Consider the following 25,922-nt stretch of genomic DNA (forward strand, 5'->3'; position numbering starts at 1 on the left):
TCATGAGTGTATTTCCATGCCTTCTAATTCACCTACTCTGGCAACCTATGATTTAGCATGCTTTTGTCAGCTAAAGTTGTTGTCATAATAAAAAGGGTTTTTTTGCTTCAAATTTGGCCAAAACAGCCCAACAGGAAGTTGTTCCTAGAGCTGTCTGTCTTCTTGGCTAAAATCATGGTGCCTGTATCTAGAGAAGAAAATCGAAGACATGTTTTCCAATTTCTTTTCAAGCAGAATACAGGGGCTCAGATACAGTGCCTAAGGGAATTCAGAACTCTGAATAACAGTGGCAGAAGTGTCAATAGGAACTTGAGAAAGGTGTTGTGACATCTGCCCTCATTAGCAAAGTTAGAACCACACATGCTCACAAACACTTGACGTCAATATATACCTGCTGGGCATCATTAGCTCTGTATCCATCAGTCTTATGGATAGGCATATATGTGTGTGTTAATAGGATGTTCTGGATTTTTATCTTTGGAGTTTTGTATATTCCCAATTTTGTATGTGCCTTTACTGGTGATAAGTGCTATGAAAAAATCAAGGAATATACTTACCATGAAGGAGATGTGACAATTGGTGCGTTTTTTCCTCTTCATATTTACTACACACGTGACCATGTTCCCCATGAAATTGACCCATACTATTTCGAGGATATGTACCTAGAGTAAGTACAATTATTCCTTGTAAAAGTTCAGAATTCTTGTGGCGTAAAGTATGTATGAATTAAAACATTCATGAGTTTTTTCACATTCACTGTTTTCCACTCTCAAATCTCTGAAGTTATAGTTTCATTTGCACTTCTTTTTCTCTTTCAAAGGAAAAGTGATCATTTTGATGTTATTCATTTTGCTTTCCTTATATCATATTAGAACTTCATACAACTTTTTATGCTTGTAATGCCAGATGAATTGAATATTTTCAGTGTCGTGATTTCAAAGTATGGATAAAATTATATTTAATCTAAGTATGACCTGGTACTTCTGAGCTTTCTTAAAGTCCAGATGTGCTCTTCTGAGGTTAAATAATGTCATGAATACAGAGACTTCTAAATATTGAGTGACAAGACTTGCTATTTTCACATGCACCTGACTTTGGGACTGTCAAGATTAAATTTTGGGACCACTGTTTTCCTACACATAACTAAATATCTCTCTCTCTCTCTCTCTCTCTCTCTCTCTCTCTCTCTCTCTCTCTCTCTCTCTCTCTCTCTCTCTCTCTCTCTCTCTCTCTCGCATTTCATGTTTACCTTTCACCCTATATGTTTCCAGTGCTTTCCTTCATGTATATGGATGTGCTTATCAAGATACTCTTGCTTTGAGGGTAGCCATTTAGGACCACTTTTTAGCTCTTCTGAAATCTACAAGATTAAGGAGTAATATAAGAAAAATCTGAATTCCTTAGAAAAATTGATGAAGAATATTAAAGTGTGTCTCTTTAGAGAGGAAGTATGGTGTGCTTATCTTATATCTCTATGGATCAATTTAAAAATATCCTAAACTATACCAATAGAGTTTGTAAATCTATTTTAAAAATCTACAAAATAAAATATAGTACTGAACAATAATTGTGCTCATTGTGAAATTACTGTGTATTTTTTAAAACATTGGTGGGATTTTCAGTAAAACATTGAGAACAGTGGAGAAGTAAATATTTTCAAATATAAAATATCATATATTTGGGGTGGTGACTCATTTAGTTTGAAACTAGCATACCTTAGATACCAATAGATCAAAAATTTTATATATACATGTAATAGTTCCTTGATGTAGTAACTGAAGATAGATTTAATTTCTTTAGGATCACATTGATTCTCAAATAAACCCAGAAATTTGTCTAATATACCTAACCGACTAAATGAATTAGATGCTGACTGGAGCCACATGTTCTTCATCATAACTAATTCCCTTTCTGACTGTCTATTCCCTCTGCTCTCTCCTTTCAGCAGCTCATGCAACAATGCACATCTGTATGTGTTTTTCTGTATATTATGCAGCAACATGCCCATATGTGAAAAGGCTATACTTTCAGTTATGTGAGCCATAGTATCTAGCTTATTCTTGCTAATGAGACAATTATATCTTGTAAAATTGCTCAACCTTTTATGCAATCAAAAATTCAATCAAATTCGTTCATGACAGAAAAACAGTATTTTTACTATAAAATATTAACTATCTTGTCTTATACTAAGCAATTCCAAAATAAATATTTCTTAATATACTTAATTTTTTGTATTATTTTCTCCACAATAAAAAAAAAGATAAAATGAAGTAACTTCTAGTTTTCTAGGACATTGCTCTGGTGCCTATCAATTATTCCAGACTGCTTTCTCCATATATTTGGGGGGGGGGTTGAGACGGTTTTTCTGTGTAGCCCTGGCTGTCCTGGAACTCACGATGTAGACCAGGCTGGCCTTGAACTCAGAAATCTGCCTGCCTCTGCCTCCCAAGTGCTGGGATTAAAGGCGTGCACCACCACCGCCCAGCTGCTTTCTCCATTTTTATCCTTATGAGTATTAGCAGTGAAAATTGTTCCATCTGTAAGTGTATGTTGGTCCCAAGCACATTCCTGCACTCTTACCTGTGGCTTTATAATTGAGGTCTCATTTTCTTTGAATTGCAGACTTGTGCTCTTTTCTTTGCACACAATTTTTTTCTGGCAACTGAGTGTCCTCTAAATCCTTTCATCAAGTTCTAGGATGTATGTGTCCTGCATTAATTTACTTGCAAAGTACAACTATGATGTCTGCTCTTCTGTATCTACTTATCTTTCTTCATCTAAGTATTGTTTTTTACTCGGATCTATGGTTGTGTTTTCTTGCTCCCCTATCCTCAGGGCAGTTATGAAGGAAGATGTAATATACAGGGGCATTTTCCAGCGCAGCCAGAAACACAAGTACAAGCAGCCCATGAAATGTACACCAACCTCTCTGATGTAAAGAATTTTGTCAGGGTCTGGCTAAAGTGAGTGCTGATGCCTGTCATTGCCAGCACTGTGAGGACTGTACTACCACTTATCTCTAACACCTACTTAAAGGAAGAAATGTGAATTCAGACCTTTATAGATTAATTTTCTTTTAAATTAAAGTATTAAGATATTATTGGGTTGTATGTTGTTTCAATGTTATCTGCTCTAGTTAAGTATGTAAATAACTTATGAAGTATTCTTTGATTTTTAAGTAAATTACCTGATGTAGTAGACATTTAGAAATAATACAAAAAGAATTCCCTGATTTCTTATCTTTCCTACTGATTTGTTTACAGGATTTTTTACTATCATTATGTTAATAACCATTTTTAAGATTATTTTTGTTCATTCATACTCCTATCAATTATTAAAATGCTATTAACAATTTCTTAACATTTACATGTTGTCTAAAGCATTTGTAGATTTTTTTTTGCCTCATATTTCTTTTTTTCTGGCTAGTTGTATGTCAACTTGATAAAAACTACTTTAGTCTTTGCTGTCAGAACATTACTCATAAGGGTTTTTTTATTTCATTATTTTACTCTACTACATACATTTTCATTTTCATCCTTATTAATTATTTTAGAATTATGATATATGCAAAGTCTTTTGTTTGATTTCATGTGAAGTTTCTAGGCAAATCCATTACATTTAAAAGAAATGAAACTCAGGGCATGCAAACTGTAAATCTCAGCAGCATCCCAGAAAAGAAGTATAGAGGATGTTCTATTGAGTATCCAATGTTCTTTGAGACAGCATTAATGTCAGATATATGGCAGATCACCATCTGTGTTAAAGGAAAAAAAGTTTTGGAAAAAAAATAGAGAAGCAGAAAAATGAGAGTTGAATAAATAAAAATAAGTATGTGACTATAAGGCCAGAATTCTGCAGAAAAAAGTACATTTAATATAACTATTTTTCTTTTTTCAATATGTATGTTTAATATAAATTTAATCTCCTTCCTATATATCTTTCCAAAATATACAAAAGTAATATTTTTTATCTATGAAACTCTGAAAAATAGCTTAATATGAATTATGTATATCCAACTGAAGAAAAACATTTACAAATATAAAGTTAGGAAACAGCTTTGTGACTAGCACACTTCATCCAATAACTCAGTCAGTTAGTCAACAATTAAACAAATGATTAAGAGATTCTGTGAAATAATGTGTGGATTGCTTAGACTGGCTGTTGAAGTTCCTCTCTTCCAGGCAATTATTGTTATTAAGACTCATGGACCTCTACCCTCACAGGGACTCACATCCGCATAAGTGATGCACACAGCTCATAAAAACAATAAATATAAAATAAATTTGGATGTGGATACACATGAATTACTCACCAAAGTTTAAAGGCAGAGGAAGAAAGATCCCCATGAGTTCAATCCACCCTGGACCACCCTATTAAAAATACCACAACCCAGCACTCGGGAAACTGAGGCAGGCGAATTTCTGAGTTTGAGGCCAGCCTGGTCTACAAAGTGAGTTCCAGGACAGCCAGGGCTATACAGAGAAACCCTGTCTCAAAAAACCAAAACAAAAAACAAAAAACCTAAAAAACAAAAAACAAAAACAAAAACAAAAAAAACCCACAAAATGACAACTATAGCAATATATAACTTAAATTATCTTTGTGATATTCTTTAAATGGGATATTGTCACAAAAACTTGGGTGACTGGGTCAAGGTGTATTGTCATTTTATTGCTGTAGAGACTGATAAGCCAAGATTCAAGCATTAAATGTTCTTAAGATTTGTCAGAACATAATTACTTATTTGTGCACCATTTTCTCCACACATACAAGATAAATAAATCAATATAGTAAGAGTCCCTGAGACCATGATTAATGAATGTTAATGCTGTCAGATCTTACCTAATACTACATACTTAAAATGCCCATTCTAATTGTAAACAATTCATGAAAAGATATTAAAATAAGAATTCTATAGAAACATTGCCATTTGAATGAAAAAGCTATTTCAAAAAGTATGAAGATCGTATGGTTTATGTCTTTCTTCCATGTAATTTTATGAAATCTTTGCAGGTATAATTTTATGAACTACCAGTTTCTTCTGGCCCTGGTATTTACCATTGAGGAGATCAACAGAAATCCTCATCTTCTACCCAACACAACTCTTGGATTTGAGCATCATAACATTAAATTTTCTGAAAAGAATATTCTTCTTGGTCCCTTTCTTTGGCTCGCAGGGTTGAGCAATCAGCTAGTGAATTATAACTGTGGCCAGAAGAGGAATTTACCTGCAGCACTCACTGGAACATCATGGGCGATATCTGCCCATATTGGGACACTGCTACAACTCTACAAAATACCTCAGGTGAGCAGTAGGATGTGGGAACTGGAGTCAGATATCATTTTTTAGCACTACAGCTTTCTGAAAATGTAAACTATGGGTACTTGAATTAATCAAGAACCAAAGTAAAGTATAAAGGTACTTGATGACAGAGCCACATTTCCATTACCTGAAATAGAATGGAAGGAGAGGTGAATAGGGCTAGCTATGTTATTTAAAATAGAGAACTGTCAGTACTTTTTGTTGAAAACTCTGTGATGAGTTGACTTTTCAAAATATGACAAAGTCATCTTCATCTTCATCTTGGCTTCTGTTGATTCAGGATTGAGACTGTGTTTGATGCCAATATTCTTTCTCTTGTTTCCAATTTTGTTTTGTACAGCTCACTTTTGGATATTTTGATTCTAACATGAATGACCAAAGTCAGTTTAAAACTCTCTATCAGGTGGCCCCCGAGGACACATATCTGTCACTGGCCTTAGTGTCTTTGATGCTTCATTTCAGCTGGTCCTGGGTGGGTCTGATTGTCCCAAATGACCCCAGAGGGACTCAGATTCTATCAGACTTTAGAGACATTATGGAAAGTAATAGGATCTGCTTAGCCTTTGTGAAAATGATTCCTGGCACCTGGAATTCATATTCTGATGCAATATGGAAAAATATGGAGAAGATTCAGGAATCATCAGCAAATGTGATTGTTATTTATGGGGACATTGTTTCTTTACAAGGTTTAATGCGACACATTACACAACTGTTAGTGACATGGAAAGTCTGGGTCTTGAACTCTCAATGGAATATTGACTACTATTCTGATTATTTTATGATAGAATCATTTCATGGGAGTCTCATTTTTTCACACCATCATGAAGAGATGGTTGAGTTTGTGGATTTTGTTCAAACAGTGAATCCCTACACATACCCAGGAGATGATTATCTTCCTAAATTTTGGGTTTTTTTCTTCAATTGCCCTTTTTCTGAGTTTGATTGCCAACTTTTGGAGAACTGCCAACCCAATGCATCTTTGGACTTACTGCCCAGACACATTATTGACCCAGCCATGAGTGAAGAGAGCTACAACATATACAATGCTGTGTATGCTCTTGCTCACAGCCTCCATGAGATGACTGTTCAACAAATACAGACACAACCATACGCCAATGGAGAAGGAATGACATTCTTGCCCTGGCAGGTAATATCCCTTCCTGTGTATTATCAGCAATGTCACATTTTTTATTATTTATTGAGGATTAGTATTAGTCATCAAAGGCTTTAGAATATGTTGTGAATTAGCAAGCGAGAGAATATCTGTTTTACTCTGATGTTCAATGCAAAATCTCGAGTTAAGTATCTTTATAAATTGTGTGCCAGGAACAGAGGAAAAAACATATTAAACTAATCCTAAATTCATATAACAAGTTGCTTTACAGGCTTTTCATAATATCTTCAATGTGAGAAGTTGAGAATTCCCATGTATATTCCTCAGAGCAGACACTGGCACAATAGATCCTTAAGAATTAAAATGCTTCTGGCTAGTAACACAGGATTATAGAGTTAAGGATCACTTTAAATTGAACATTCAACTTGAGAGTCTTCATTTTACACATGGGAGATCTGAATATATTCTAAAAGTTAACAGTTGTGGCTAGCTGTTCAAAGAATTTTGAATGAACTGAATCCACATAACGTGTTTTCTTAGCTATATTTAATTGAATGATTTCTCCTGAACAGAGTGATTTTTGAAACTGAATACATTTCAATTCAAGTATATTTTATTTACTCAACCATTTTGATGCCTCCTTTATACTTGCTTTTCATCATGATGGAATAAAAGACACTGAGATTATTTGTATTATATTTTTTTAAATATTTTTAGTATCTCAGATTTCAGTATACATCTCTACATCTCTTCTAGATCCTCCCTTTTCTAAAGATCACCCTACATAAAAACCATTTAAGCAGTCGATCTGTAATAGGTGAGAGGAAAAACTTACATTCAGAATATGACATTTTCAATTTTTGGAATTTCCCAACGGGTCTTGGATTAAAGATGAAAGTAGGAACCTTTTCTCCAAATTCTCCCCAGGGTCACCAGTTGTCCTTATCTGAGGAAATGATACAATGGCCGACACAGTTTACAAAAGTAAGTTGTGACTTACCTCACTGCTTTGCCTTTTTATAAAAACAAAAGTAATTTTCAGGATATAGTGTTAATTGGACACTCATTCAGTATCAGTCAATCTTTAACTCCTAATAAGTAACAGCCAACATTTGACTATTTTGTCATTTCCCTGACTTTGATTAATGGAAAAGTTGTTTTAAATAACCACACATTTCTTTTTTTAACAATTTTATTAGATATTTAATCCATTTACATTTCAAATGCTATCCTGAAACTCCCCAATACCCTCTCCCCCCAACCCTGCTCCCCAACCCACCCACTCCTGCTTCTTCTACCTGGCATTCCCCTGTACTGGGCATATAAAGTTTGCAAGACCAAAGGGCCTCTCTTCCCAGTGATGGCTGAGTAGGTCAAATCTTGCTGGTATATGCAATAGTGTCTTCATTTTCTTATAAATAGTGTCTGTAAGATTTCTGCCACTGCCTCAAAACACTGGTTGAGTTTATTTTGTCAAGAAGTTGAAATTTTGGGCAGTGGTGGCACCTGCCTTTAATCCCAGCACTTGGGAGGCAGAGGCGGGCGGATTTCTGTGTTCAAGGCCAGCCTGGTCTACAAAGTGAGTTCCAGGACAGCCAGGGTTACACAGAGAAACCCTGTCTCAAAAAAACAAAACAAACAAACAAATGAAAAGAAGTTGAAATTTCAGTGAGAGAGCTAGGATAAAATTCTATTTTTCAGCTTCTGAAAAGGTAAAATATCATGACAGGCCAGTATGGTGTGTGTGTGTATACGTGTGGGTACATGTGTGTGTGTTTGTGTGTGTGTGTGTGTTATTTTTGTTTGGTGCTTCACATAAAGAGTCAAGAAAAGTTGACTGAAGGAAGTACGGGTTTCTTTTAGCTGACACTCTGGGCATGTATGATATGGTAGAAAAAGAGTGTTTTAGGTGCCAGAAGATGTGATGACATCATATTCACAGATCAGAATCAGAAATCAAAGAATGTGGTTGCTTACCTTGTATCTATATTTCATTTTTGTCTGAGACAGTGGACAATGAGATGCTGACACCGATTATGTGGTAGCTCTTCCCATCTCAGGTAAATGTCTCTATAAAATTCCTCCCAGAACTGCATAAGATTTGTTTCCATTACAAAACTAAGACCTGTAAAGTTCTCAATCAAGATTTATACTCACATTGGATACAAAAGCTCCACCTAGTAGCTAGTAAGCTTGAGACACATTAACTCTGAAGTCCTACCATGACATTCTCCAGTACTACTTTAATGAGGTACTCTTTACAACAGCTGGACAGTATTGGCCCAACATGTAAACATGTGGATTATCTTATGCAAAAGGAACCAAAATTAGTAATTCCAAACTCATTATCTTCAACTTTTATTGGAAGCATTTACAAAGTAACTCTTCAATGATACTCAGAAATAGTCCAAAAATTTGGATTTTTTAAAAAGTCCAGGCATTTGCTAATAGATTTCATTCCTCCTAGATTCCTAAGTCTGTGTGCAGTGAGAGCTGTAGGCCTGGATTCAGGAAAGCTGCCCAGGAGGGGAAGGCTGTCTGCTGCTTTGATTGTACTCCCTGTGCAGACAATGAGATTTCCAATGAGACAGGTAAATAAATAAAGGCTTACAGAGATGTTTCCAACTTGTCCACAGGAGTCTGCAATACCTAAGCAAACAGGAAAGGACTGAAGAGAAGTAAGAGATAAACTCTTGCCCAGTAGTTAGAAATTTAAACATTGCTATTAGGTTTTTTTGGTTGGTTTATTTTTTGTTTTGTTTTTGGGGTTTTTGTTGTTGTTGTTTTATTTTCTGTGTGTGTGTGTGTGTGTGTGTGTGTGTGTGTGTGTGTGTGTACCAGGGAAGAAAAGGGAAGGTAAAGCCAGCATGCACTATGAAGTGATTATACAATAGGAGTATAAGTTCATGGGTGTAGTAAAAATTAACCATGAAATAAATACCCCAGGGGCTTAGTCTCCTGAAGTTCAGGAAAGATATCAAGGAAAGGACAGACAAGTACACACTTTCACATCATAAATTCAAGATTTCTCACAAAGCTTTGTCTTCTAGCAGTAAACATGGGAATACATTTGTCTGTCTCTTAGTAACAGTCTTGTGGCCACTTTGACATAAGTTTCTTGCACTGGCATTAAGGTCCTGAGTGGCTTAACTGTGCATTCATATTCAATTTTCTGGCCTTAAGATTCCACTTTCTACACGGAAATCCCCACAATTGCTTCTCTCTACCTAAGGATGACAGATTAAGTTGGTTTGATCCATCCAGAGGCGATTCACACCGTGAAATGGTCTTACCAGGGAGAAGTGCATCACCTGAAATCCCTGCAGAGGAGCCTAAAACTAGATGATTTCTCTTTGACATCACAGACCCTAGACATTGAAAACATCCTCAACTTACATTGCTGAGCCATTGCACATATCTTCCCCCTGAATACTCACTTTTCCCACAAATACACAGTCCCTTTCATTACACCATGGAAACAGTGTTTTTAGCATCATGTTTTTAGATTTTTTTTAATTTTATTTAATCCTTTTTTACAGTCCAGATATTTCCCCCCTCTCAGTCCACCGTCTGACTGTTCCACATCCCATACCTACCCCCCCTCCACCACCTGTCTCCACAAGGATGTGACCATTCCCATACACCCCATCTCACCAGAACTCCCCTAACCCTGGGGCTTCCAATCTCTTGAGGGTTCTCAGACTGAGTGGAGACCCGGCAGTCCTTTACTATATATGTGTTAGGGGCCTCATGTCAGCTGATGAACACTGCCTGGTTGGTGGCCCAGTGTCTGAGAGATCACGGGGTCCTGTCAGCTGTCTGTTGGGTCTTTTGGAGGGCAATCATGATGGGCCCCTTTTTGTTAGCACACCACAGCCTCAGTAGTAGTGTCAGGCCTTGGGGCCTTCCCATGAGCTAGATCCCAGTTTGGGCCTGTTGCTGGACTTCCTTATCCTCAGGCTCTTCTCCATTTTTGTCCCTGCAGTTCTTTCAGACCAGAACAATTATGAGTCAGAGTTTTTGGCTGTGGGATGGCAACCCCTTCTCTCACTTGATGCCCTGTCTTTCTGCTGGAGGTGAGCTCTACAAGTTCCCTCTCCCCACTGAATGTAGGAATTTCATCTATGGTTCCTCCCTTTGAGTCCTGAAAGTCTCCCACCTCCCAGGTCTCTGGTACATTCTTGAAGGTCCTACCCACCTCCCACCTTTCTCACCTCCCAAAGTTGCCTGTTTTCATTCTTTTTTTTTTTTTTTTTTTTTTTTTTTTTTTTTTTTTTTTTTTTTTGGTTTTTTCGAGACAGGGTTTCTCTGTGTAGCCCTGGCTGTCCTGGCACTCACTTTGTAGACCAGGCTGGCCTCGAACTCAGAAATCCGCCTGCCTCTGCCTCCCGAGTGCTGGGATTAAAGGCGTGCGCCACCACGCCCGGCTGTCTGTTTTCATTCTTTTTACAGGCCCTCAGGACTTCAGTACTGTTCCTCCTACCAAATACCTGATCATGTTCCCCCCCATCCCTTTTTGTCCCCTTTCCCACCCATATCTCTCCCTCCCGATTATGCTTTTAATGCTCAGTCATATGTAGGATTGACTTAATATAACCCCTTTATTATTTATTCTCTTTATTATTTTCAGTAGATGATTTTTTAAACACACATGTGACAGGAGAGTTAATTTCCCATAGATAGATAGATAGATAGATAGATAGATAGATAGATAGATATGGAGATATATATATACTGAGTCTCTTTGTTTTACTGAAAATACATTATTTCAAATAATTTGATCTTTTAAAATTTTGTTTCTCTTTTATCAAACACAGACTCCTTTGTTACTCAATATAGTCTAAATACAGTTTTCCTTCCCTCCACTGCTCCCAGTTCCTACCCACCTCTTACCCACTCTATATCTACTTCTGATTTTCTCAAAGATAACAACAAAACATAACAAAATAAATATAATATAATAAAGCAATACCAAGCATATCAAAGTTTGAGAATATAAGACAACAGAAAGTTAATGCCCAAGAGAGGGCATAACAATCAGAGACTCACTTGTTTACATGTAAAAATAAAAGTTCTAAACTGAAAGGTATTGTCTACATGAAGATACCTATGTAGGCCCCATGATTCCTGCTTTACTTCAGAGTGTTCATATATCTGTTGCTTAGTTGTTATAGGAAGACTTGTTTTCCTGCTTTCTTCTATCCTCTCTATCTTGCCTACTTCTTCTGCTACATCTTCCATGGGTTTTCCCTAAGCTCTAAGAGGAAGTAATTGATGGGGACATCTCACTTAAAGCTGTTGTACCAAGGCCTGCCTCTCTCCTCTCTCTCTCTCTCTCTCTCTCTCTCTCTCTCTCTCTCTCTCTCTCTCTCTCTCTCTCTCTCTCTCTCTCTCTCTGCCCCTCTCTCTATTTATGTCTCTAATGATGCCTGAATACATCACTGATCTATGATTATGGAAGAATATAAATAAGCATCCTTTTTCCAGACAATATTGGTTTTACTCAAAACCTCTTGGCTATTTAATTTCTATTTGTTTGTTGCTCAAGCAGTCCTCAAAAAATGGGATTCATCTCATGGAGTGGTCCTTGAGTCAAACCATATGTAGGTTGGTTACTCTCTCAAGGTTTGTGCCATATTTTTTAGGAAGAATTTCTTTTAAACCAATTTTTTTTGTAGTTGTGTTGTTTCTTGTGCTCATCTTTTGTCAGCCTACAGACTACCTTTCTCAGTCACAGATGGTGAAACCTGGGGCTGAAGGGTCTATTAAGAATCATTCTCACTTCTCCATATTCAAAGAGTTATTTGCTTCAGCAGTGGGGCCTTGCTGACACTTTTGGCAGAACAACATATTGTCTAGACAAAAGCTTGTTTGGGGCATTTCCGTGCAGTATTTTAGCCAATGATTCAAATTCTTTTTTTTTTTTTTTTGGTTTTTCGAGACAGGGTTTCTCTGTGTAGCCCTGGCTGTCCTGGCACTCACTTTGTAGACCAGACTGGCCTCGAACTCAGAAATCCGCCTGCCTCTGCCTCCCCAGTGCTGGGATTAAAGGTGTGCGCCACCACGCCCGGCTTTTTTTTTTTTTTTTAAATTATTATATGTAAGTACACTGTAGCTGTCTTCAGATACACCAGAAGAGGGAGTCAGATCTCTTTATGGATGGTTGTGAGCCACCATGTGGTTGCTGGGATTTGAACTCAGGACCTTTGGAAGAGCAGTCGGGTACTCTTACCTGCTGAGCCATCTCACCAGCCCCCTCAAATTCTTAAAAAGTAGTCCTATTACTGGACCTATTCCTTTGTTGGTAATAGATGGCCAGTTGGATTTCTGTCTCCTTCTTATTGGCAGACATTATTAGAGTCACCTTCATATAAACAGAATGTTTCTAATGCATTAGATTTCAATATTTCCCCTTGTAACAGTTAATATTATTATAAATATATTCAGGCAATTAACTTGTAAACTTCATTTATCTTAACTCCCCAGTAATGACACAGAGAGAACAATATTTATTTAATCAAACTTTACTGAAACACTTGGACATTCATTGACCTGTTTTAATCCTCTAAATTAATCTAGCTAACTCCAAGCCAAAATTCCTGAGACACTAGCACTTTAGTATTGGTCTGGCCCTTTGGGCTTCAGGTATATTTTATCATAATGTCTCCTCTCCTCCTTCATAGCTGAATCTGTCTCATTTTTCTATTTCCTCCTTCCCTGTCTACCAGAAGTCCCACCCTACTCTTTCTTCTAGCCAGTCATTGACTGATCAGCTTTTATTGACAAGGCAGAAAATAAAAGACCAATCATTGTACAAACTTTTGACAGAATATTCTTGACATGAGCATTACAGTGGCATGTCTAATTGAAACAAAATATGAGGACATAGAAATCAACATTTAAATAACAAAAGGATAATCTTTCCACAGTGCACAGAACATTATGCTTACATTTCCCTTTTTTTTTTTTTTTGGCCCAATAAAAGGCTCTTTGTCTTACAATAATAATCTATATACAATAATAACAATTATGAAGACCATCAAGTAAGATTTACATTATAATGGCTAGTCCATATACAGTGACAATTTTGGATAAAATACTCTCAGTTAAGAGTTCTGTGTCTAGATTATTTTCTATCATAAGTTGCATTACTAAATCAAAACATCTATTTAAAAGGTAAACAACTTAAATTTTTATGTGAGACTATAACTATCTATTTTACATTCCCACCAGAGTCTTGAGAAGGAATAAATATTACCAGAGTATACAGGATACACAGAGCAAGCAGCTTCCAAAACGATAAAATGACAGACATACTTGGCTGCCTGAACTCCAAACTGTCTCTATAAAATTTGAGCATTCATCTTCAGCCTTCTGGCCTAATATATATATCAGATATTTTCTGAAGCAGGAATTATGAAGGCCTGCTTAACTTGTCTTGGCAAAGCTCAGCAATCGACTTCCATGCATCTGCTTGTCCTTTAGGACAGTCAAATTTCCTGCATCTGCTTATTCTTTTTGGGCATCATTTTGTCTGCAGTTGAAGCAGAGGCAGTTTTCTGCTTAGTGGCAGCTTGCCACACTTTAAGAAAACTCCATATGGAGATTCTTTGATGCTCATCATCTTCTTTGAATAGGACTGAGGGTGTGTTAGGAACATATTTGTCTCAATGGCAAAGATTATCTCTTAGTAATAAAACTACTTTAAATGACATATTCTATAAATCTCCAAGGTTTGTGAAGACCATCTGTACACCTGTAGTATATCTGAATTGTCAAACATTGTTCTTACTATTCACTATATGAATAAGCTTGAAAACATCTTACTTTATTTAGCCAGACTAATATCTAACATAATCTTGAGTTGGATTGCCTGACTAAAACTTGCACTTCTTATTTACTCTTAACAATTTCTAATCCCAGCTTTCAAAAGGACTAGAATGTTATTTTACATTTTTAGGAACTACATAAGTAATAACTCAAATAAAAATTAAAAACCTATATACATAGAATAGTATAGTAAAATATAACCTCAATTTTTTTATCAGTATACAAAGATCAATACCAATGTAAGATTTCTGTTTTGTAGTAGCACTATAGTTTAAGTGTAGATTCGATAATCTACCCTTTTAAACTATTATTCCTATATTACTCCTATACACCCTTTTCCTTTTCATCACTTCTTTCCCCCCTTTTCCTCTTGTTAGATAAGAAAGAAAGAAAAACATAGGAAAGAAAAGGAAAGAGATAAATTCCTGAGTCTAATCCCCTATATGTGGATTCTTCCCTGATCAAGACCATTAACAATTTATAAACATCCCCTTTTAATTTGTAAGAATTTGTTTTTCTTATAATTCTCCATTTGTATTACAGTTGGGAAGGGACATAAAATATTTTTATTTAATTTTTTCTTTTTTAATTATACAATTTACATCCTGCTCTCTGCCTCCCCTCCTGTTCCCACCCTCTATAATCTTCCCCCCACCCCCATCCTCTTCTCCTCTGGTTTGGTGGGGGCCAACTCGGTATTCCCCCCCACTGGCACTTTAAGTCTCTGTGACGATATGTACTACCATTCCCACTGAAGCTACAAAAGGCTGCCCAGCTAGAAGCATATATCCTACATACAAGACAACCACTTTGGGGATACCCACCATTCCAGCTGTTCAGGACTGACATGAAGATCAAGCTGCACATCTGATACATATATGCAGGGAGGCCTAGGTCCAGCCTGTGTATATTCTTTTTTTTGTTTGTCTGTTTGTTTTGGTTTTGGTTTTGGTTTTTGGGTTTTTTTTTTTTTTTTTTTTTTTCGAGACAGGGTTTCTCTGTATAGCTCTGGCTGTCCTGGAACTCACTTTGTAGGCCAGGCTGGTCTCGATCTCAGAAATCTGCCTGCCTCTGCTCCCGAGTGCTGGGATTAAAGGCATGCACCACAATGCCCAGCCTGTGTATATTCTTTAGATGGTAGTTCAGACTCTGAGAGACAAAAGGATCCAGGTTAGTTGACACCATTGTTCTTCCTGTGGGGTCTCAATCCTTCCTCCTATTCTTCCCCAAGAGTCTCCAACCTCCATCTTGTTTGGCTGTGACTGGGTTACCACATTCTGGATGATATTCTCAAGTTCCATCCATTTGCCTGCAAACTTCATGATACCCTTGTTTTTAGTATTCTATTGACTAGATGTACCACATATTCTTTTCCATTCTTCAATTGAGGGATGTTGAGTTTTTTTCCATTTTCTGACTATTATGAATAAAGCTACTATAAACATAGTTGAGCAAGTGTCTTTATGGAATTCTGAAGCATACTTTGACTGTATGCGAGAGATGGTATGGCTGCATCTTGAGGTAGAACTGTTCCAGTTTTCTGAGAAACTGCCAAGTGGATGTCTAAAGTGGTTGTACAAGTTTGCACTTTGCCAGGAATGAAGAAATATTCCCGTTGCTCCACATCCTTGCCAGCATGTGCTATCTCTTCAGGGTTTTTTGTTTGTTTGTTTGTTTTGCTTATTTGGTGGTTAGTTTTTGTTTGGTTTTATTTTGTTGTAAACAAACAGGCTTTTTTGTTTTTCGTAACATAATAGTACAATGGATATGACAAACTGCTATTGTGGGTTCAGTGATTCAGTGTTACAGCTGACTCTCGTCCTTCTGCCTTGACTGTTACAACTCCAGTAATCATGTTCCAGAAAAAAAATGTTGGAAAGCCTTCAAGCTGTGTTTTATTTGTTTTCTCATTTTTTAATAATTATAGACTGATTCACATTGAGTAAAATGAACATCTATTTTTCCTTTTATTGAAAATAAATTTCTCTCACCTGATCCTGCCCCCCTTTCCCTTCCCCTCTCTCTTCCTCCCAGGCCCATCACTCTTTCTACCTCCTCTGGTTATTTTGTCCCCTCTTCTAAGTAGGACTGCAGTATCTACACTTTGGTCTTCCTTCTTCTTGAGCTTCATGTGGTCTGGGAGTTGTACCATAGGTATTCTGAGCCTTTTTCCCATTATCCACATATCGGTGAGGATACACCATGTTTTTTCTTTTATGATTGGATTACCTCACTCAGGATATTTTCTAGTTCCATCCATTAGTCTGTGAATTTTATGAAGTCATTGTTTTTAATAGCTGAGTAGTTCTGCATTGTGTAAATGTACCACATTTTCTTTATTCATTCTTCTGTTGAGGGATATCTGGGTTCTTTTCAGCTTCTGGCTATTATAAATAAGGCTACTATGAACATAGTGGAGCATGTATCCTTGTTATATGTTGGAGCATCTTTTGGGTATTTGCCTAGGAGTTGTATACGTGGGTCTTCAAGTAGTACTGCATATAATTTTCTGAGGAACTGCCAGACTCATAGATGTGGGAGACATATAGAGGGTCAGTAAATTGAATGGAGGTGTAGCACTGGGGGTAACCACTAGAAAGTTGTAGATTCCAGGAATGCATGAGGCTCCCAGGACCCAACGGGGATGACATTAGCAGAACTACTCAACATAGGGGAGAGAAAACATGTAAAGACTATATCCAGAGGTTAGGTATGGCCCTCAGTTGAGAGACGGGGCCACCCAAGCATCTCAAAAATATTAACCCAGAATGGCTCCTTTCTAAACGAAATGTAGAGACAATGAGTGGAGCAGAAAGGACATCCAGAGACTATCTTACCTAGGGATCCATTCCATCTGCAGACACCAAACCCAGATTCTATTGCTGATAACAAGAAGCACTTGCTGACAGGAGCCTCATATAGATGTCCCATGAGAGGCTCTGCCAGAGCCTAAACAATACAGATGCCGATGCAAAGCACCCAACCATTCACCTGAGCATGGAGACCCCAATGGAGGAGTTAAGGAAAGGACTAAAGGAGCTGAAGGGGATGGCAACCCCATACAAAGAATAGCAATATCAAAGAGCCAGACCCCTCCCTAACCCCCCCCCAGAGCTCCCAAGGACTAAACCACCAACCAAAAAGTACATATTGGAGAAACCTATGGCTCCAGCTGCACATGTTCCAGAGGATCGACATATCTGGCATCAATGGGAGGGAAGGTTCTTGGTCCTGCAGCTCGATGCTCCAGCTTAGGGGAATTCTAGGGTTATAAGGCAGGAGCAGATAGGTGGGTGGGGGAGCACCCTCATAGAAGCAGGGAAAAGGGAGAGGAGATAGGTGGTTTGCAGAGGGAACAACGGGACAGGGGATAACATTTGAAATGTAAATAAATAGAATAACCAATAAAAATACTAAAAAAAAGAAAATATATTTAAGAATTGAAAATATATTTTTTCTCACATAATATATCCTGATTACAGTTTCCCTTTCCTCTGTTTCTCCAAGTTCCTCTCCACCTTCTCTCCCATTCAGATCTATTTCTTTTCTGTCTCTCATTAGAAACAAGCAGGCTTCAAATGGATTATAATATAAAATTTGATCTTAACCATTCTGATCAGTTTAAGATGACAAATTAAAGATGTTTGTTTATTTGTTTGTTTGTTTACCTAGTCACTTTACATCTTGCTCATTGGTCCTCCCCTGTTCATAGAGTTGGTTTGATTTGCATTTCCCTGATGACTAAGGAATTTGAGCATATCTTTAAGTGTTTCTTGTCCCCTTGATATTCTTCTGTTGGTATTTCTCTGTTTAGTTTTGTACCCCATGCATTAATGGGGATATATGGGTTGTTATGTCTAACTTCTTCAGTTCTTTATTAAGTTTGGATATTAACCCTGTGTCAGATGGTGGGTTGGTGGAGATCCTTTCTCAATCTGTAGGTGTCCAATTTGTCCTATTGACAGTACACATGCTTTAGAGAAGCTTTGTGGGTTCATAAGGGCCCATTTATCAATTTTTAGTCTTAGAGCCAAAGCCATTAGTGTTCTCTTCAGGAAATTGTATCCTGTACCAATGCATTCAAAGGTATTTCCCATTTTCTCTTCTATGAGATTTGGTATATCTATTTATGTTGAGGTCGTTGGTCCATTTAGACTTCTGTTACAGGCATGGTAATAATTATGGATCTATTGTTAATTTATCTATATACTGACATCCAGTTAGTTGAGCACTGTTTGTTGAGGATGCTTTTATTTTTCCATGTTATGGTTTTGGCTTATTTATAAAAGATGAAGTACCCATTTGTGTGTAGATTTATTTCTGAGTCTTTGATTTGATTCCATTAATTGACACATTTGTTTCTGTATGACTACTGTGCACTTTTTAATCACAATTGATGGTGATTCTTCCTGAGGTTCTTATTGTTCAGAATGATTTTGGCTATTCTGGTTTTTTGTTTTGTTTTGTTTTATTTTTCCATGGGAAGATGAGAATTGCTCTTTCAAGGTCTATAAAAATTTGGATGGAATTTTGATGGAATTGCATTGAATCTCTCCTTTTTCTCCCTTCAAATCCTGCCACAAACCAATGCTTGCTTTATTTCAAATCAATTATTTATTTTTAATTCATTTCTTATTTTTATTGAAAACAATTTTTCGTGCAATATATCCTGATTATAGTGTTGCATCCCTTGACCCTCCTTAGTTCTTCCCAATATTATTCCTCTATTCAGTTATCCCTATTTTGTTCCTCATTAGAAAGGAAAATGCTTCTAAGATAAAACTACCAAAAATGAAAAAATAAAATATAAGAAAAAATTATCCTATCGCAGTTGGACATAGCAACTCAACACAAGAAACAATGTTCCAAGAGGATGCCAAAGTGTTAGTGTTACACTCATTCTCTAATACTAGTTAGAAGTCTCATAATTCTAATCTGACAGCTAAAGTATATATAAAGGACATGATGTAGTTCATGTAGTCCCTGTGCTTGCTGCTTCCGTCTCTGTGAGCATGCATGCACCTTGGATATTTAACTCAGAGGGCCTTCATCTCTTGCTGCCCTTGATCTTACTCTTATAAACTTCCTGCTTCCTCCTCCATGGGATTTTCTGAGCTCTGAGGGACGGATTTAAATAAGATCTTCAATTTAGACTCTCTCCACATAATCTCTATATATATTTCAATCTGCTGTGAGAGATGATTGGATATGGCACGGGATTATAAATATAGCAGAAATATTATTAGGAATGATTTTATTATCTTTATATCAGTTGTGTTGGCTTTTACATGTAGTCTCTGGGATATATAATCTCTTCATCTTGGCTACCTAAGAAGTATCATTCATGGGTTCCTTTTCATGGAGTAGGCCTTAAATCAAATTAGACATTATTTGGCTACTTCCCTAATTTTTGTTGCACCACCTTCCAACCATATTTTCTGAGATATATAGTCTCTTCATCTTGGATACCTAAGGTGGCACACACCTTTAATCCCAGCACTTGGGAGGCAGAGGCAGGCGGATTTCTGAATGCACTTTTTTTTTGGACTTTTTATCCAAAAATTAGGTGCCCATGAGTGTTTAGAGGTTTACCTTGAGTTTCAAGTCAATTCCATTCATCAATATGTCTCATTTAATGCCAATACCACATAGTTTTTATTACTGTATCTCTGTAGTACTACTTGGGATCAGTGATGGTAATACCTCTAGTAGTTATTTTATTGCTCAAGGTTGCTTAGGTACACTAGATATTTTATTTTCCCACAGGAAGTTGAGAATTGCTTTTTCAAGTTCTGTAAGGAATTGTGTTGGAATTTTTAAGGGGATTGCATTGGATTTGTAGATTGCTTTTGACAGGTTGGCCATTTTTACTATGTTAACCCAGTCAATGCATGAGCATGGAAAAATTTTCCATCTTCTCATATTTCCTTCAATTTCTTTCTTCAAACATTTGAAGACTTTATCACAGAAGACTTTAAATTGCTTTGTTAGAGTTACACCAAGAAATTTAATATGATTTGAGGGTAACGAAAATGGTGTTTCCCTGATGTCTTTCATAGTTCATTTGTCATTTGTATATAGGAGGGCTACTGTTTTAGTTAATTTGGATTAAGATTTCTCAATATTATTGATTTTCTCAAGAAAACTACTCTGTTTCATTGATTCTTTGTAGTTTTTCTTTATTTCTATTTTATTGTTATGAGACCCTAATTTTATTATTTCTTGCCATCTACTCCTCTTAGGTGTGATTACTTTTTTTGTTTTAGACTTTTCAGGTGTGCTGGTAAGTTCTTAGTATAAGATGAGCTCAAATTTTTCCTATTAATTTCTATTTTTATTCAGTTTACTTCCTAATCAGTGCCTCCTCTGCTCCTATTCCTCATCTCACAAGTCAGCTTCACGCTCCCCTTCTCCTCTGAGAGGATGGAGGCTCCCCCTGGGTATCTCCAACACCCTGGCATATTGACTCTCTGCTGGGTTAGGCAATTCTCTACCATTGTGGGAAGACAAAGCATCCAGTTAGGGGAATGGTGTCCACAGGAAGGCAACAGAGTCAATGACAGTCCCCACTCGTTTTGAGGAACCCACCTGAAGTCTGACATAGTTTTATATGTGCATACATGGGTCCTAGGTCCTGCCCTGGAATCCTCTTTGATTGATGATTAAGTCTCTGAGAGCAGTCAAGGGTTCAGGTTATTTGACACTGTTGGTCTTCCTGTCAAGTTTCTAGCCTCTCTGGGTCCTGCAATTCTTCCCCTAACTCTTCCAAGAGACTCCCGAGTTCCATCAGATGTTTGCCTGTGGGTCTTTGCATCTGTGTCAGTCAGCTGCTTGGTGTAGCCTCTCAGAGGACATTTATGCTAAGTCCCTCTCTGTAAGCATAACCAAGTATCATTAATAGTGTCAAGGATTCATGCTTTACTATAGATTGTGTATCAAGTTGGACAAGCAATTTGTTGGCCATTCCCTGGATCTCTGCTCCGTCAGTGTCCCTGAATTTCCTGTAGACAGAACAAACTTTGGGTTAAACCTTTTTTCTGTAGGTTATAGTCATTATTCCTCCACCAGGGGTTCTGTCTGGCTACAGAAAGGGGTCACTTCAGGCTCAATATTCCCCACATCTAGGTTTCTCAGCTAGAGTCACCCTCATAAATTCCCTAGGTCCTCCTACATCCCAGATCTCTGTCATGTACAAAGAATGTCTCCCATCCCCAGCCAATTTCTGTTCATTCTCCCAGCCCTATCTCTCTGGCTTTTCCTATACCTCACCTCCTTACTCTCCCATCCATTCTTTCTCCCATCCAGTTTCCTCCATATATCTGCTAAAGTTACTTCCATAAACTTCTAGGAGCCTCTCCCATGCCAGATCTCTGGCATGTCCTAGAGATGTCCTCACGCCACACCCAAAGCAGCTTCGCATTTCCATTCATTCTTCTGGCCCTCTGGCCCTCTGGCCCTATCTCCCTTCTCTTCTCACACTAACCCTGAATGCCCCCACTCCCATCCTCATCCCCTCTCCCACCCAGTCACCTCCCACCATCTTCCTCTTACCACTATTTTTCCCCATTCAAAGTAAGGTTCAAGCATCCTAACTTGGGCCTTCTTTCTTGTTTAGCTTTGTTGGGTCTGGGAAATATACTGTGGGTATCTAGAATTTTATGGCTCATATCTACTTATAAGTGAATACATGCCATGCATGTCCTTTGGATTTAAGTTTCCTCACTCAAGATGATACCGTTTAGTTCCAATTTTAAATGTAGTCTCCAAGACTTATGAAATTTTTCTTTGTATCATTTTTTGTGTCCCAAAATTTGGAATGCTCTGAATTAATTTCCATAGAATTCTAGAAAGTCTTCAATTGCTTTCTTTCTTTCTGCCTTAAGGCATTTTTTCATTTATTAGACAGTTGAGATAGTTGTTCAGTTCCCATGAGTTTGTATGACTTCTATTGTGTCTGTTGTTGTTGATGTCTAGCTTTGATCAGTGGTATTCTTATCACATGCAGGGAGTATTTCAAATTTCTTCTGTTGTGACTTGCTTAGTGTCTGGGTATCTGGTCAGTTTTGGAGAAAGATTGATGAGATACTGAGAGGAAGATACATTCTTTTGTGTTGGATGAAAAGTTCTCTAAATATGACGGTTCCTTTTGGTATAAAACATCTTTTAGGTCAAGGAAAATTAGAAATGTTTAGGTGCCGAATATTCAAAACTCCTCTTTTGCATACCTAAACATATTTCAATAATTTTCTCCTTAAACATTGAAAAACACTGTTGTAATGAATTGCAACAACATTAATAGTGAAGTATTTAAGCTCAAAGAATGCAATTTTATTTATTAATTGAAAATCATTCATACTATTAACCAAATCGGAGTATCCAGGGGATTTAATGAAAACAGGTTAATATAACTGAAATAGATGAGGGTACTTAGAGCAAACAATTGCACTGAGGTTGCAGAACCCTATGGAAGAGTTAGGGGAGGGATTGAGGGAACTAAAGTGGATGGCAATCCCATAAGACAATCAGTGTAAACTTAATTAGACTCTGGGAGTTCCCAGAGACTAAGCAACCAACCAAAGAGTGTACATGGTCTGGTCTGAGATCCTCGGCTCATGTTGCAAAGGGCTGACTGACTTTTCTGTCTCCAGTAGGAGGGGATGTGGTTATTCCTGTAGAGACTTGATGCCCTGGAGAATGAGGATGCACAGTGGGGGTACCCATTCAGAGGCAAAGGGAAGGGGGAATGGAGTGGGAAACTCGGGGAGGGAGTACCAGGTCAGGGTCCACATTTTGGATGTAAATAAATGAAATAACGAATTTAAAACTATGTGTATTAAACACACTAACAAATTAAATTCTTGTGCTGGAAAGATGGCTCAGTGTTTAAGAGTACTGACTGCTCTTCCAGAGGTCCTGAGCTAAAATCCTAGCAACCACATGGTGGCTTACAACCATCTGTAATGGATCTGATGCCCTCTTCTGGTCTGCCCGAAGGTAGTAGCAACAGTGTACTTACATACATAAAATAAATAAATAAATCTGTTTAAAAAAAAAAGAAATAAAGAAATAAAATTCTTTTTGTAAGTTTATCATCTATTTGTTTACATTTCAAATGTTATCCCTTTTCCTCATCTCTCCTCCAAGAACCCCCACATACTGCCCCCCACTCCCTTTGCCTCTAAGAAGGTTCATCAAAGAACATGGTCCACATTAAACAAATTACTAATCCACAAATTAGAGATTTTTCTAAGATGATGTCAGAATCCAAGTAGTTTTATACAGTATTATTCTGTAATCTTATGACCTATAAACTACATGCAACTGAGTCACAAATTAAGGGACAGCAGACAAAAGCAGAAAAGCATTGGACTTCTCTGATTTTGGTCACAATAGGTAAAGAAGGCTGCATAGGTTGGAAATGATTCACAGAGAGCATAAGTATTTGTTTCAGAAAAGAAAGGAAGGTTATCCAGGAAGCATATCAATGAGATGGGGATAATTAATAGCTTAGGGGGGAGGTGACACCTGCAAATTAATTTACAGTCACTTTCTCTTCTGAACAGATATGGATCAGTGTGTGCAGTGTCCAGAAAGTCACTATGCAAACTCAGAGAAGAACCACTGCCTCCAGAAATCTGTGAGCTTTTTGGCCTATGAAGAGCCCTTGGGGATGGCACTTGCCATCACAGCACTATGCTTCTCTCTACTCACAGCTGTGGTTCTTGTAGTCTTTGTGAAGCACAGAGACACACCCATTGTCAAGGCCAATAATCGGGTTCTCAGCTACACCCTGCTATTGACACTCATAATCTGTTTTCTCAGTTGCTTGCTCTACATTGGACAGCCCAACAGAGCCACATGCATCTTGCAGCAAACAGCATTTGGAACTTTGTTCACTGTGGCTCTCTCCACAGTGTTAGCCAAAGCTATTGTAGTGGTTACTGCATTCAAGGTCACTTCTCCAGCTAGAATGGTGAGGTGGTTAATAGTATCAGGGGCCCCAAATTTCATTATTCCCATCTGCACACTGATCCAACTTATTATCTGTGGAATATGGCTGGCTACCTCTCCACCTTTTATTGATCAAAATGCTCATGTTGAACATGGTCACATCATCATTATGTGCAACAAGGGTTCTGCAGCGGCTTTCCACTGTGTCCTGGGATACCTCTGCTCCTTAGCACTTGGGAGCTACACCATGGCCTTCTTATCTAGGAATCTGCCTGACACATTCAATGAGGCCAAGTTCCTGTCATTCAGCATGCAGGTATTCTTCTGTGTTTGGATCACCTTCCTCCCTGTCTATCATAGCACAAAGGGGAAGGTCATGGTGGCTATGGAAGTCTTCTCTGTCTTGGCTTCCAGTATAGCACTCCTTGCTTTGATATTTGCCCCCAAGTGCTACATAATTTTGTTAAGGCCAGATAAGAACTCATGTCTTGACATCAGGCACAAAATACATTCCAGAAGAGTAGTCATTTAAATTTTATTTAAATGTTAAAATTAATCCATGTTAATTAAATATAATGGTTGAAACCAGTGCCACACCATTCTAAATCTCTTATTCAGATATATGATTATGTGGGTTCATAATTATTAATTTCATTGCTTTAATGTCTCTTTGTTCTATAACCATTTTTATCTGAGATTGATATTTTTTATACTTTTTTTCTGTAATATGATCTCACTTTGTATTTTTATTGGCCTGCTGCCCAATAAGTTGACAATTGTGGTATGAAGTTATGGATATCTGTCTTCTTCTGCCTGCAAAGTGCTGATATTGAAGATTGGTGTCTCAGCGCCTGAAGCCTAGCATCTGATGCCAATTGTGTATAGAGATGCAAGAAGTGCTTGACTTCCTTTTCTTGGGAACCTAGCAACATCAAGGTAGCCCAACCCAGTAAAAAAGGGGCTACTTGGCCCTTCCTCTCTTTTTTTAAGCTCTCACCTTTCTTACTCTCATCTCTAGCCCTCCTTCTCTCTCTCCCTTCCCCCCACTTTCCACATGTTCGTGGCCGGCCTCTCTCCCTCTTTCTACCTTCTCTATTTCTTCCTGCCTTTCTACAATAAGCCTCTAAAACCATAGACTGTTTCTGCTCATCAAGGCCTGAAAGGATAGAAAATACAGCCCCAACTCCAGCCTCCTAAGAAGCCCTAAATACCACAAATTCCAGACCCTGCTCCTGAAAGAAGTAAAAAATTCTAGGCCTTTAGGCCCAAGTTTGGGAATGTGGCCTCTGTGGCTCAGTGCTCCGAGGTGTGCTGGTCATAAAACAGATAGCAATATTCCTTCCTCCACCCACCCGCTTTCTGGGTTCAAAGAGTGTTCATTCAAAGAATGGCACCCTGACCATTACTGGAACCTGCAATACAAATGTGCTATTGTTAGGGCCTCTTAGAAACTGTCTTGAGAAATAACCCTCACAATTACCAGGTATTCCTTGTGACATTTGTGACTTTACACTTCCTTGTGACTTTTAACTGGTATTTTTGGTATTTTCCAACAACGCCCTCCCCACCTCCTTGAGTTGTGGTTTCTTCCTTTAAATACCCCCTTACTCAGCTACTCGGCGCACCACGGTCCTCTACCCCTGCGTGGTGTATGATTGTGGGCCCAAGAGCGCTCTTGAATAAAAATCCTCTTGCAGTTGCAGC

The 25,922-nt window shown here is 37.8% G+C and overlaps 1 protein-coding gene across 1 annotated transcript; it reads left to right on the forward strand.

The window, feature by feature from the left end:
• Positions 1-415: 415 nt before the first annotated feature.
• Positions 416-25,920, forward strand: LOC110289046 (vomeronasal type-2 receptor 116-like). Its single transcript, XM_085841827.1, has 6 exons — positions 416-667; positions 5,014-5,305; positions 5,664-6,470; positions 7,194-7,421; positions 8,905-9,028; positions 23,831-25,920. Exons 1-6 carry the CDS (start codon positions 459-461, stop codon positions 24,748-24,750), a joined length of 2,580 nt encoding a protein of 859 aa, XP_085697953.1. The 5' UTR covers positions 416-458; the 3' UTR covers positions 24,751-25,920.
• Positions 25,921-25,922: the final 2 nt, after the last annotated feature.

Source organism: Mus caroli, unplaced genomic scaffold (assembly GCF_978045245.1).
Source record: "Mus caroli unplaced genomic scaffold, Mus_caroli_1 scaffold_8, whole genome shotgun sequence".
Classification (NCBI taxonomy): Eukaryota; Metazoa; Chordata; class Mammalia; order Rodentia; family Muridae; genus Mus; species Mus caroli.

Bases quoted from the DNA above. Each gene is read 5' to 3' on its own strand.
- LOC110289046 (XM_085841827.1), top strand. From the start codon at position 459: ATGTTCTGGATTTTTATCTTTGGAGTTTTGTATATTCCCAATTTTGTA. The intron at 6,471-7,193 runs GTAATATCCCTT...CATCTCTTCTAG, and splicing joins TGACATTCTTGCCCTGGCAG to ATCCTCCCTTTTCTAAAGAT. The intron at 7,422-8,904 runs GTAAGTTGTGAC...CATTCCTCCTAG, and splicing joins GGCCGACACAGTTTACAAAA to ATTCCTAAGTCTGTGTGCAG.